At 37.5% G+C, this 13,901-nt stretch overlaps 1 protein-coding gene across 1 annotated transcript in view; it reads left to right on the top strand.

The window, feature by feature from the left end:
* POLN (DNA polymerase nu) overlaps nucleotides 1-13,901 on the top strand; it is a 94,038-nt gene that overhangs the window by 51,180 nt on the left and 28,957 nt on the right. Inside the window, exon 18 of the mRNA XM_050337829.1 lies at nucleotides 9,792-9,874. Within this exon, the coding sequence (XP_050193786.1) occupies nucleotides 9,792-9,874 (83 nt within the window). The remainder of the gene's footprint in view (nucleotides 1-9,791; nucleotides 9,875-13,901) is intronic.

Raw genomic sequence — 13,901 nt, 5'->3', positions numbered from 1 at the left:
TCACTGCCGATTTCTTAGGGTTGTTCTTGAGATTTTTTAAGCCTGTAATGTACTCCAGTATAAGCTTGAATTCCCATGAGAATTAAAGTGTTCTCTTGAGGTAGGAAAAGGTGCTGGCAAGCTGACAGCAGTTATTAAGAAAGAGAGAAGCATTCAGAAAAGAAGCTCTAGGAAAAAATAGGGCAGGATCTCTGACACTGCTGATTAGTGCTTCATGCATGGTAAGAGTGTTCCTGGTCTTACTCAGCAGTAGAAGACCACGGAAACCTTTTTGGTCATGATATTGTTGCAGATGACAGTATCATAAACTTCCTTTCATAGATTGGTAGGGTCTCAGAAGAAGTTTTAACCTACATAATGCTATTGCAGAGATGTTGGATAACCCATTCCTCTTCGTCTAGAAAACACCTTTTACTTTCTACCTGATATTTATTCCTACAGTTTATACACCCAAATTGTTCTTGCCAATGTTGCCCATTAGCTTTATTCACTATCTTTGCCCCCCAGTGTGTGCTTTGTAGAAACACTTTAGGAAGGCAGTCAACAGTGTTCTCAACCCTCATTCTTTAAGGACACAAGAGAGGCTTCGTTAGGGTATTTGTCATCAAAATGCCTTAATAAACTAGTGTTAGGAGCAGCTAGTTATGACTGCATGGAATTCCGTGTGTGTTGATCTGTATTCCTTCTTGGCAAGGAAAACGAGCCTCAGTGGCTGTTTTCACTAAACTGCTTTAGTTCCCAAGGTCAGCTTTGCTGGCTGGCTCTGAAATCTCTGGTTCAGAAACGCAACTAAATTGTGGAACAGCCATGGCACTCAACTAGCAGAATGATGAATAAAAAGCAAAGTATTGACTGGAAAGGCTACCTGTATTTTAATAAAATGAATGCCAGGGGTGTCCCTGGTTGCTGGCAGTCAACATCTGGGGTGGTAAATTTGCCCCAGTCATGGTTGTGATTCTGGACCAAATGGTTCCTGAAATTGCATTTGGTTTTCCACAGTCAAACCTCACTGTTTCCTAGTTGTTCCATGATTGATTATTATATCTTGTCTCTGTTTCTAATTCTTAATCCCCTACTTTATACAAAAATTCCACTCTTTAATAATTCTTACTTGCAAATGAAATAGGTTACAGAAAAGCAATAATATTTATTATTCTTTAGACTATGAAAGAGCTTATTTGCTAGTGGTGTTCAGCCTGGAAAAGAGGATTTGAGGAGTCCTCATTGTGTCCTTCCAGTGTGTGATGGGAGCTTATAAAAAAGAGGGAGAGCAACTTTTTACAGGGACAGATAGTGATGGAACAAGGGGGAATGGTTTTAAACTGCAAGAGGGGGGATTAAGGTTAAATGTTAGGAAGAGGTTTTTTACTCAAAGGGATGGTGAGGCACTGGCACTGGTGAGGGGTTGGAACAAGATGGTCTTTAAGGTCCCTTCCAAACCAAACCATTCTGTGATTCTATGAAAATAACTGTGAAAATAACTATGAAAATGCTGAAATTTGGTAAAAAGGTAGAATGTTCAGTTTGCCTTCTCAGAATCAGAGTTTGAAAACACTTTAAGCTCCAAGTTCAACACCTCATGGGTGTTGGTGTGGAATATTTTAACAGTGTTAGTTTTGCAGCAAAGCAATTTCTGTCTGTTTTGGAAGCTCACTTGCTGTGGTTGATATTAATGAAATTTAACACTTGTCTTACTTTGCACTCTGACAGACTGTCTGTGTGGCAACTTATGGAAATTTCACCTTGTAGTTTACAGTTTCTTGGAGAAGGGCAGCTGTGACATTAGTTTAGACTGGCAGATAATAAGGCAGAGGGAATAAAGTCTTCAGAAAACATAATGGCTTTTGTTTTTAGAAGAGCTAAACAGTAGCTTTAAATAAACTAGGTAATTACCTAGAAGTTTAACAAGACAGCTTAATTTTGTGTCACATTGGTAGTATATTATCATTGCCATTAAATGCTTTCTTAGCCTTCTAGAATAAATGAAAAATAAAGTTTTAGAATTGCCACCACCACAACTAACACAGAAGCTAGTGAGAAAGCAAGCTCTGAGGAGGCTGGACAGTCCTCAGTTGTTCCATGATGTCTAATAATGTTTGGCTTTGCTAATTTTATAGAGAAGCTTTCTTGTGCGTGAAATTCTATTTCCAAATAGTCTTTCCCTTCTAGAGTGACTTTGATAAAATGCACAATCCAGAGCTCAGTTAAATGTTTCCTTTTATTTCATTTGACTCAACTTCGACTTTAGTGTCAAGCTAAATCTTGATGAAATGAAAAATGCCAAGGCAATTCATTCTTTACTTTTACTTTTGCCTTTAATTCAGTGTTGATCATAGGCATAATGCAGACTTAGGCTGCAAGAGTTAAGATTGAAAGAGATGGGATATGAAGTATCTCATCTATCTCTGTAGAACCCATTTGTTCAAGACCCTTATATATAGCATGACTGATTTCTTCCTTTTTTGATTACCCTTCCAAGATATTTCAAAGTTTGTTTCTTATTTTTTTCTGGACTGTGTGGTGCAGCTTGATGTAGTATGACACCTCCTCTCTTTTTTCTCTGCTTCTGTTTTCCCAAGCAAACAATATTATAGCTGCATGTTTTGTTCCGTGTAATGTCTCAGATGACATTACCTCATCTTTTGACTGTATATTGAGAATGCTGTTCTTTCTGTTTCACTTTTCTGGTATTTGTCTAAAGACTGCTCTGAAGGTCTATCTGTTTCTTTTTGAGACTTCTAACAGGCCCAAGATGTGTAATTATTTGATACCCTGCTGTAGCTGCCTGTATCATCTCCCAAAATGGCTTCTGTTCCTTCTGAACTGTTTGAAGCCTCTTGAAGAAAATTGTGAGAAATGTATGAGAGAAGTGAAGAAAGAACTCTGAGACCATTAATTTGCATTCAATCCCTGACATTATTGTTTTACGCAAATGGCCTCTGACAAGTTTTATGCCATCCCAATTTGCATAGGCCACTTAATCCATTTACATTTATTTGATCTTTCGGTGATGGGATCACTGTTGATGCTCACACCTGAAGATGGGATTTAGTTACCTGACTTTTTCTCTCCTGTACTTGTAGACCTGAATATCCTGAAGTAAGACTTCCCTCTAGTTAATAAATTCCTTCAGAAATCATAGGATTCAGAAGTGAATATCACTTATCCATGTAATTCACTATGCAAGAGGGAGTGTGGATGTGAGAAGAAAGCCATTTTGTTCTTTGTTCCTGCAGGAGTGAAGGAGAGAAAAGGTGAAGGTTGCAGGGTAGGATGTGCTTTTTCAAGCACCCTTATCAATGTCAGGGACTTTCTGTTCCAGCTGACAGATGTCCAGAATTGTGCATGTTTAAAGGAACATTTGTGACCTTTTTTGTCAAGATCACTGACAATAAGTGCTATCTAATTTGTCTTTTTAATACCAGATATCCATGGCAGCAACGTGCAGGTAAATATCTTCATAAAGATAATGTATCACTTTACTCCAAATTAATCTTTCCACAAATTGTTACCCATGATAGATATAATTTATGACATGACCTTGTTGCAATTGCTTTATCTGGTTCCCTGCTACTTTAAAATGTAACAACAGAAGACTTCTGGCCCTCAGAGCAAACTGCAAAGACATGTCTTTATCTTCTGTAAAATACATGAAAACTAGATATCATGCTCTTTAAGAGGAAGCTGAGGACTAATGAAATAAATCTTCATTCAATGAGCTGTAGAGGCTATCAGACAAAATAAGTTATTTTATGATTACCTACTGGAAGAAGTTTTAAACTCTTAAAGCACTTCTGGATTCTTGCAAAAGTGTTTTATGGGGGTTGTAAAGCTTATTCTAGTGCTGAACAGACATAAAATAAATAAAACCATAGTTTGATAGGGTGGCATACAAAAAGGGAAAAGTGTCAATGATTAAGAAATGTATCAGAGCTGGCTGTAGTCTGTGAAGGATGACATCAGGCAGACAGTGCTGTAATCTTTCGTTCAAATAAGTTGAACACAACTAAAAGCTTCTATAAAAACCTCTAAGCTAAATAAAATATAAACTCATGAGTGGGAGTGATCTTTTCCCCTCTGTTTTTAAGTACATGATCTCTATTATTTACATGGGAGATCCACGCCAGGGGTTTCGTTTTCCATCCTGCTGTCTCCATGCTCATATCAGGAAGGCAATCTCCCTACTTTTTGCTTCAAACATAGTTGTGTGGATGCCTCCTGGTTATACAAGGCACATTCACGTGGTTGTGTGTGTGGTTTTCACCGGACATTCTGTATCAAACCCTACAGGTTACATCTCGGTGTGATAAAAACATTCAGATGGGCTCATTGCACATATCTTAAGTCTGGCTCTTGATCTACACGTGAGGCAAAAGCAGCGATCTGTTTTGATATGACAGTGTCTTCAGGGAAACTGTTTGCCAACCTCTTCCTTTTCTGTATTTTGTAACAGAGATCAGCTATGTAAAAGTAATTCCAAGCTTACTTCTGCTTATTACCTTACAAGTGTCTGAGACAGCCTATGCCTGAGCCTTGTCAGCATTTTCCATCAGTCATGGAATAGCAGCTTTAAAAAAACTTGTTTATTCTCTCCTGCTGCATTAGCAGTGAGTGGACTAGGTTAGGTGTAGCCATTTTTTTCCATAATTTTAGGATACTCACATATATTGTGGTAGATATTCTGCTTGCCTCAGGTATAGTAAGGCCTGTGAAACAAGTGAGCTTTCAGAATTTACCTCCTACATGATCTACCCAATGGTGATGCTGCTGAAAAACTGAGCTCTTCTAAAGCTGGCAGCTGTCACTAAGAACATAAATTTTCTGTACCTGTTTCATATGCCAACACAAAGGTCTAGGCACAAACTTAGAAAATATAAAACCCTCATCTGCTATTAAACAGCAACAGGTGATTGAAAATGAGAGATTTATGTAGTTCACTGATGAAAATAAAAAAATCTGTAAAAGCAGCCAGATGAAGGAATGTGTATTCACCCATACATTCACTCATTTATTGGACAATAATGACCACATATAAAATGAATTTAATGGCACTCCATCTCTTTTCCCACATCAACAACTCATGGCTACGACTTGGATTAATTGGCAGGTGCAAGAGAGCAGCCAAGAGTTTGTGACTATTATGACTGAGCTTAGCTTGGCTGGAATGTAGTGCAGATCAAGGCAATGCATGTCTGCCAGATATTGTGTTTCAGAAGTTTGTTCTGCCTTTTCCTGTGCATAAACAGTCGACTTCCGTCACCGTACAGTGTTTCCCAGAAATTCTGGAATGTCTTATCGCATTCTTTTAAGACTTATTTCCTCCTATTTCTACCTGTTCTCAAAGTTTTATTTTGGCATTGCTCAAACTTTATGCCCTGTGACTTCTTCCATTTCTTTAAAAATTTTTTTTTGATGTGTTCATATACTTAATGCTGTGGGAGCTCATTTCTGTGTCCTAAAATTTGTTTTAATTTTTTAAAAATATTCAGTATAGGTAAAAATCCACTGAGATCTCTACTCTGTATTAAACGTGTTATTCCCCTTTGTACTTAACCTTTTTTAAAATTACAAATATGATTCTAATTTTTTTTCTTGGGACATAAAGAAACTTATTCATGTGTTTTAAAGACTTAATGCAGTAGAAACTCTTTGCGATGTCCATTAGACCCCATTAATATATGAAAACATAAGGTGGACTTTGGAGAAATTACGAAAATATTCAAGATATTTGCTTTGAAAAAGTAATAAATTGTATATGCCTCTTTTTGTTTCATATTTGCACTTTGTTTTTAATAATAATTTGATGTTATCCTTCTACACTGTTTGCTAGAAAATTTTTGTCCAATTTTTTTCACTCTCAGAATAAGACAGCTATTTCCTTTTAGGCATACAGCCCCCGTGCTTAGTAGAACCACCTTTTTAAGGACTTGGTATATCTCTACTCTCACAATGTTCATTAGATTTTCTACAATTTGTGGCTTTAAGTTGTTTTTCTGTCCTCACAGACCTTTCCAGATTGTTTAGCTCTGCTAACTCCTTGCCAGAATAATGAGATCTGCTACCCTGAAAGTGTCTTCCAGCACTGAGATCTGCTCTTTTTTCTACCTAGTAGATGTCTATCAAATAAAGTACTATAGAGCAAAGTACTTGCAGAGCAGTGCTAAACAAAGCAAGGTAAAGGACAAACAAGTCAGAGATGTGGAAATAACCTGAGACAAGTATGCAGGCAAGAACAGGAATGTAGGAGGTGAAATACTGCACATTTGGAGATTTGAAGATGGTGAAAATATTGATTATGGACTTGAACTTTTCCCAGCATATGCGAGAACGAGTAATGAGAACGATGTCATGAAATGGAAAAACACACTTCATGCTAGAAGTGTTAACTGTGTATTAATTTCCTCCAGGGCTTCAGGAATTGTGCTGTTTCCACAACTAAGTCTGAAGCAAATTCTTTTTTCTCTTGAGCTTTTTTCCTGCAGCAGTTTCTATAACATTGCATTGACATTCTTCCTCTTCCTCCAGCTGCACACACAGTGCTGGGTGAGCTGGAGTCAGTGCCTCAGTGCCACTGCCCGGCATCTGAGACTGCTTAATGCCCATTCACCTTCCTTTTCCAAATTCAAATGTATTCAGAAAAATTCATCTCCATTAAAGATCTATTTTAAATCCTACCTTAATTCAGCACTGAGTATTTTCATGCATTGGATGGCTTACTTAAAATTTACTTATACAAATAAGCAGATAGCAATGTCTTCTTTTCAACATCATGGTGTTCCATGAGTCCAAAGACAAAAGAAGAGTTTTGTCTTGAAATAGGTTCTCACAGTACCCATTTAAAACAAATTGTTTTTGTAAGAAACACAAATTATTTTGTCGAGGAAACAGGATGAAGCAGAAAGCCCACTGGGGATTTCTAACATGGCTGCTGCAAATCTGAGGAACTACACACCTCCCCTTTAATTTTGTTTTTCAAAGGAATAAATATCCTTCAGCTCAAACTGCAGGAATGCTGCTCTGTATTACGGAGGGAATCAAACATTTGAGTAGAAACCAATCATTGTCAATACAAGCAGAAAAAAACCCATTTATTAGGAAAAAGAATGAATAGTTTTGATTAATGACTTCTGTTTGCTCAAGCAGTTTTGATTTATATAGCAATTTCCTACTTTATTATTATGTGTTCTTGCATGTGGTACATGAATTTGCAAATACTCAGTTTGACAGATGTAGTGCCTCTCTGCCCAGTGCTCACATTTCCCACTGACACACTAGGAGGTGTTGACTGACCCTTTTGGTTTTAGTATTATATTAAAGGAAATATTTGGCACAAAGCTCTGAAATTTGAATATCTTTCCATTGTTTATTGATTAACCACAGACCAGGAAATGCAAAGTGACTGTTGAGTTGCCATAAGTACGTGATACACGTACATCTGCACTGATAATTGTGTTGGGCAAGGTTTTATTGTGAGAGCTGACACTGCCAATCATGATTACAGCAGTAAGACTATTTCTGTTTTTCCCAGTCAGCCCTTTCAAGTTGAAGTTTGGATAACGCACAATCATCCTCAAAATCCTGGCAGCAGTTCTCACTGTGCCCATAATCAAGTCCTAGTGTCACCTTTCACTGTTAAAATGTCTTTAATACCACCAGTCCCTCCCAGCAAGTCTCACCTTGTGTCTTCCTCAGTGCCATGATCTGAGAATGATGTTTCTCTATTACGTTTCTCTACAGGTCTCCATGACTTCTTACCCACTGTGTTCTTTCTATTGTAGCCCTTCTTTTTCAGAGAAGTGAGCAGCTGACATTCCTGCTGCCTCTCAGCTGTCTCAAGCCTCCGACTTCAGTAAATCTGCAAGTAAATTCTGTTGCTGTTTTCCTGTTTCTTGCCTTCTCCAGGCCTCTAGTTCAAATTATACTAGGAAAGCAGTATTACATTTTGTATGATTTCCCTGCTTTCAGCATTCTTCAGTCTTGGTTCTGCATCTCAGAAAGGTCCTTAGGTAAGATTTGCTCTCTTACCAGATTCTGTTTTCCCTCCTGGTTCTGGATAGATGCTTTCTCAAGTGTCTGTATAGCTTTCTGCCAGGTTCTCCAGGAAATTCCTGCAGTCTTTCTGTTGGAGATTGTTTCAGGAAATCCTTAATGATGTCTAATTTCCTAATTCTGCACTTATTAGCTCCAATTGCCACTTTGTCCTCTTACTCAGGTACAATTGGGAATCTCAACCTACTTTGTTCAAAAGATCCATGAACTTTTGACCTGGCATAACTAAGAAAATAAATTATAAGAATCTCAAACTAGCAGAATGATTGACTTGAGTGGGAATAGTCTTTATTCCATATGGAAAACACTATATTAAATTATCCAGTTGCTCATATGTCTCAGCTAAACTAAGCAGCAAAAAGTCCATTTTACCTTTGAGCAATTAGTAACATTCAAAGGAGCAACGTGAGCTTCTACAAAACTGAAGACTATTTGCCTGATGAAGGTTTGAAATTATGTTCAATTTTATTTTTCTTCTTCAAAAAAATCTGTACTACCCTAAGGACTTTCTTAAATCTGATTACACTCAAAGTCTACCTGTGTATCATTCAGAATGCCTGATTATACCAACACTAACCACAGACTAAAATCAGTATGTGGGCCAAGCAAGCAAAAATTGGTGGTTCTGCTGATTTTCTAGGTGTTCGAGTAGCATAATAATGGTGAAAGACTCTCCTTCAAGAAGATATACAGGAATACACCTACATTTTCTCAAAGCTCCTTAGCCAAAACTTTCAGAACAAAGCATCTGTCATGGCAAAAACCCCTTATAACAAACCACAGCAAACTTTGTAAAAAAATTGTAATGAACAGACTCATGAGGAAACTTATTCCCAAAGAGTGCAGATGTCATCAAGTATCTCTGATAACAATTCATCTCCCATATTCCAAATGCAATTTGTGTGGGTATTTGTCTTCAGTGTGAGTAGATGGTTGAGATTGCCCTCAACACACTTCCTTTTACACCAAGTGATCGATATTCTTCGGTGCTTTCAGTTGTCAATAATATCAGCATCCTTTCTGAAGCTGCATTTGGATAAGGTGGCACACCTTTATAGCAGAGTCACAGCGTTTTATTTTTCACGTTGCTAAATCCATTAGCCCTTTATAGGACTGTTTACATCTGTGAATGGGAACTGGGAAGGATGATTCTTTGCTGGGAGTAACGTAACTACACTCTCTAGTTCAGAAACAGTCAGTGCTGCTGTTCTGTGAAGTCCTGCTATTGTGGAGGTGTGTAAGGCATATGGATGAATTCGGTGCATGCTTCTATCAGTCGATTTCTCGATAAAAGCTTGGATATTCCTGTTAGTGAAGCCCTAATAATAACCTTTTAAAAAACAGCTTTAGGTCAGACTTATGTTTTGAATCTCTGGACTCTCACATCTTGAAGAAATGCTATTGCTGGAAATAACTAATTTTTCTCATGGGTCAATATTAAATCCTCCTCAATCTAAAGAACTAATAATATAGTAGTAGGATTTTTCCTAGCCAAGAATTTGATTGAGAAGGAAAGGAGAAGATTAGGATTAAAATAAATATTTTCATTTACTGTGGACTATCACCATCAAAATTTGTAAAGAAGGTGTGCATTCCTAGCTGACAACAAAAGCCTTTAAGTGCTTCTATTCACATCTTACAATTTTGTAGTTATTAAATGATTATTGGCTTTAAATACATTTTCTGTATGGATAACAAATTAGTTTTAACTGAAAATGTATGATTTTTGTTTGTTTGTTTAGGAAAGGTATTCCAAGTGAAGAAGTGAAACATGCTGATAGAGAGCAAGCAAAGCGTATAGTTTACTCAGTGGTTTATGGAGCAGGTAGGCATTTTTTAGCAAAAAACCCCAGCTGCAGTAAGTTTATACTTTACACGTAATTTATATAAGTAGACTGAATTGCTAAAGGTAAATAAAAGTTTGTCAGAGTATTACATTTTTATTTTCATCAAGGATTATTAAATTATCTACCCAGTATCAAAATTATCAAATTGCCATATACAAAGATTATCTGATTCTGTATTTATTTGCTGCTGATGTAACTGAAGCATTTGCTTTATCTAAAATGAGTTTAATTTTGATTGGACTTTGCATTCCCTCGGTATATAGATAGAGATGAGAATAACGGCAATGAAATTAAAAGTTCTCCAATATTGTCTCAAAACACATTTATAGAATCACAGAATGACAATGATTGGAAAGGACCTCTGGAGGTCATCAGATCCAGCCCCCATGTCCAAGCAGGGACACCTTGAGCTGGATTCCCAGAATTGTGTCCAGATGGCTTTTCAGTGTCTTCAATGCTGGAGAAAGGCCTCCCTACACAACCTGTGCCAGTGCTTGGTCATCCTCACAGTGTAAAAGTATTTCATTACTTTGAGTCCTAATGTTTACTGCCATTTCTTCACAATCCAGAAAACTTGCCAAAATCCAGTTTCCCATCCTGCCTAAGTCCTGCCCAGGTCCCAGATAAGTCAAGATGTTCAGCATGATTTCCAAAACTGCCTACCATTTCTTAAATGATGCCCAGCTCTCCTAATGCTTCATACATGTTTAGAATTACCTTCTCTGGGGAGAGAGATCCTTGTATATCATCAGCCTACAAGCTGTTGTGAATTGGATTTAGTGAACAGCTGACTAAACTTTATATAGGTCTTCTGGAGAAATCCAAAAGCTCTACTCGAGATGAGTACTTGAAAAACTCATTTAGTAAATGAGAGCCCTGGGCTGCAGTCTTTATGTAACTTGGAAACACTTAATGCTACATCTTGGGTTCCTGGTTGAGAATGCTTTCTAAACCATCTTTTGCACTGAGTCACCAGTAGTTCTTGAACCAAAGGCAGAATTGGTCAGGGCATTCAATTTGTCATTTATGGCATTCAACTGGGAAGGGAAGAAAAACACTTCAAATTCAGCTCTCTAGAATATCTCTTTTAAGTATAGGGGGTGTGTAGGTTATATACACACATATAAGAGTAAATATATATATGCACACACCTGCACTTTTACATTAAGCTGTATTGCATTTTAAACATCCGTGTTTAAAATCTGCATTAAAAAGCCCAGCACTTGTTCCCTGCAATGTAAATTCAGACTCCCATTTCCAGCTTGAATGGTTTCATCACGGGGTTATTTTACAAAATGCGAGGATTAGCACCCCTGCCCCTTGTTCATTGCAGATGCACATTTCCTATCTCTTCCCTTCACAGTGGGTGGAACAGCAGATACCAGATGTAATCAGACTGAATCACCGCCAGTTGAATGCCCTGTAGTTCTGTGTATAGTCAGAAATGCCTCAGCTACTGGGGCTAGAGCCTCTCTCAGTGGAGCCTTTGTCTGTCTGCTCATGCTATAGAGAACTTCCATGATTAGATTTAAGCACAGGATTGGCACTCCCTCGCTTGCTCTGAAACAGCTACTGAATATTTTGGTGCAGCAGTGCTTGATTTAAGTATCTCCTTTACTCACTTGCTTTGTGTCCCTCTCTCTCAAATGAGGGCAGTTGAAGCACCTCAAAGATAATAAGATGTTTCCAGTTCATTAGCTGTGTGATCAGATCCTAATTAAGACATGAAATGATATCATTAAACTACTTAGATGGAAACTGGGCTGACAAAAAGTAATTGTTAGATACCTGAAATTGATGGACTGAATTCCATTCACAGATTGTCTCCCTTCAAAAGATGGCTCACTTTTCATTAAGGAGACATTTTGATACAACTGAAGAGTGTGAATAATACTTCTTTTAGGATTAAAAACTACATAAACATTCCCTGAGGAGCTTGCCTCTATTATGCTTACAGAAGTTAATGAAAACTTGTCAGGTAGTAAATAGAATTGTTTTTTCTTTTTGTTTTCTTAGCTTTAGGTTATCCTTGGTTTATGTTTTCAAGGTCTTTTCTGTAATTCTGAAGGATAATAGAGAAAGAAGGTTTGTTATTGGGAAAAGGTTCTTCACCCAGAGGGTGGTTGGACACTAGAATAGGCTCCCCAGAGAAGTGGTTACAGCACCAAGCCTGACAGAGTTCAAGAATTGTTTGGATTATACTCTCAGGCACATAGTGCAGTTCTTGGGGTGTCCTGTGTAGGGCCAGGAATTGGCCTTGATGATCCTTGTGGGTCCCTTCCAACTCAGGATATTCTATGATTCTATGAATACTTTTGCTTTATTTGGGGTAGTTCAATTCACCTGCTCCTGCCTCAGTCATCTTGTAAAACTAAAACACAGAGAACTTAAACATCTGTAAAATAAGGAATTAATTCTGTTCAGTGGCAGTATGCTCAAGCCCTAAATTGACACAGAGGGATATCGAAGTGTTTAAATGAAAACTAATACTATTTTCCATTTTGAAAGATGATATTACAGAATGGAGAACACTAAAAAGCACAGGCTGCTACTTATAATTCCCCCGGCACAGATAACTCAAGGAGAGTGCTCAGGGAAGCTTTAGTCCAATCCTGGGCTTTGCTTGGCATGGCCTATGCTCTTGTGTTGTGGAACATGATCTGACACAATTATGTGGCTGTGCCTTCACCTCTTTTTGCTCCCCAGGAACTGCATTTCCCTGGGACGTTTCAGACGTCCTTGCTAATTTTGTGCCTTAATTTTCCTAGTATTTTATGCAATACTTTGTTCTCTATATTAATAGTTCTTTAACTGGATAACATGGACAAACTTAGATGTTACAGTTCTCTAAGGAAGCTACAGAAATCTTCTAGCTGTTAGCAATATATGCTTTAGCAGATAAATTTGTCATTTGCTGACCCAGGAAGAAAACCCAAATTAGTTAAATGTCAAAAAAAAAAAAAAAAAAAAGGAAAAGTACAGACCTATAATAGCTCAGCAAGTGTCATCCTGGATGTCTTGTGAATGTCTTCCTCTAGCACCCTGTCCAGACTGGTGTTCCTGCAGCTCAGTGCAGATCCCGGCATGACTGAGAACAAAATGCTACAGAATTATTCTGAAATACACATCAGACTGACAGTGATGGCATTTAGGTGGCTGAAATCCTCTCTCTTTTAAAAGTGCTAGATAATTTTTCTTGACAGTATTACCGTGACAGGGACTATTCTGTGCCTTTCGTGCCTTGAGACGTCGCCTCTCAGCTTATGTTCTTTGCAGGCACAGGGCTGGTTCTGTGTTGCTGTGCAGCTGACACAAATATATCCGTCTTTCAAACTTCATATGACTAATGTTGATGTATGTTTTATTTTTGCTGGAAGTGTTTGGTTTATAAATGTGGTTCAACTGTAGCTCTTAGTTTATGTTTTCACACTGAAAAAGTGTCTTCAGGTTTTTCCCATATTTTTATAAGTGCTTTTAGGTCCAACATAATATATCTTGTGTACCTATATCCTATGCAAAAGCTATTACTCCTTTCTCTCTATTGAAACACTTTTTTTGGATTTTTTTCCTTCTCCTACCCTTTTATCTCAAAACTTGGACCCAGATTTTTACACATATTGAGAAGCCTGTTTGAAATCCATGTGACTCAGTCTCCTAACGGGCTTTCTAAATTCATGCTATTTGGTCTGATTGCTTCAGCAGTTAAGTTTTTGTGATTTTGACACCAACTCTAAAGCTTCTAGCTAAACTCAACCTCACACATCTCTGTCCTTTTTTAGATCTTCATTATATTTGTATTTGTTTAAAATTGATTTCATGGCTTTATCTGCTCTTCAAAGTTAGCAGATTTCCACTCTGAACTAATAAAAATGATACTTTAAGCTTCACAGAGTTATTCTGGGAACAAAAGATTTCAACCACATTGTAGGTATGAATTATAACTAGGAATTTCTTAATTACATAATTCTGGTATACTTCTTATTAATTATATACTTAGTCCAGTAA

The sequence above is a fragment of the Myiozetetes cayanensis genome, unplaced genomic scaffold (genome assembly GCF_022539395.1).
Source record: "Myiozetetes cayanensis isolate MyiCay16 unplaced genomic scaffold, myiCay2020 scf7, whole genome shotgun sequence".
Classification (NCBI taxonomy): Eukaryota; Metazoa; Chordata; class Aves; order Passeriformes; family Tyrannidae; genus Myiozetetes; species Myiozetetes cayanensis.
The sequence above is the reverse complement of the archived record's forward strand: the minus strand, read 5'-3'. Positions and strand labels throughout refer to the sequence as shown.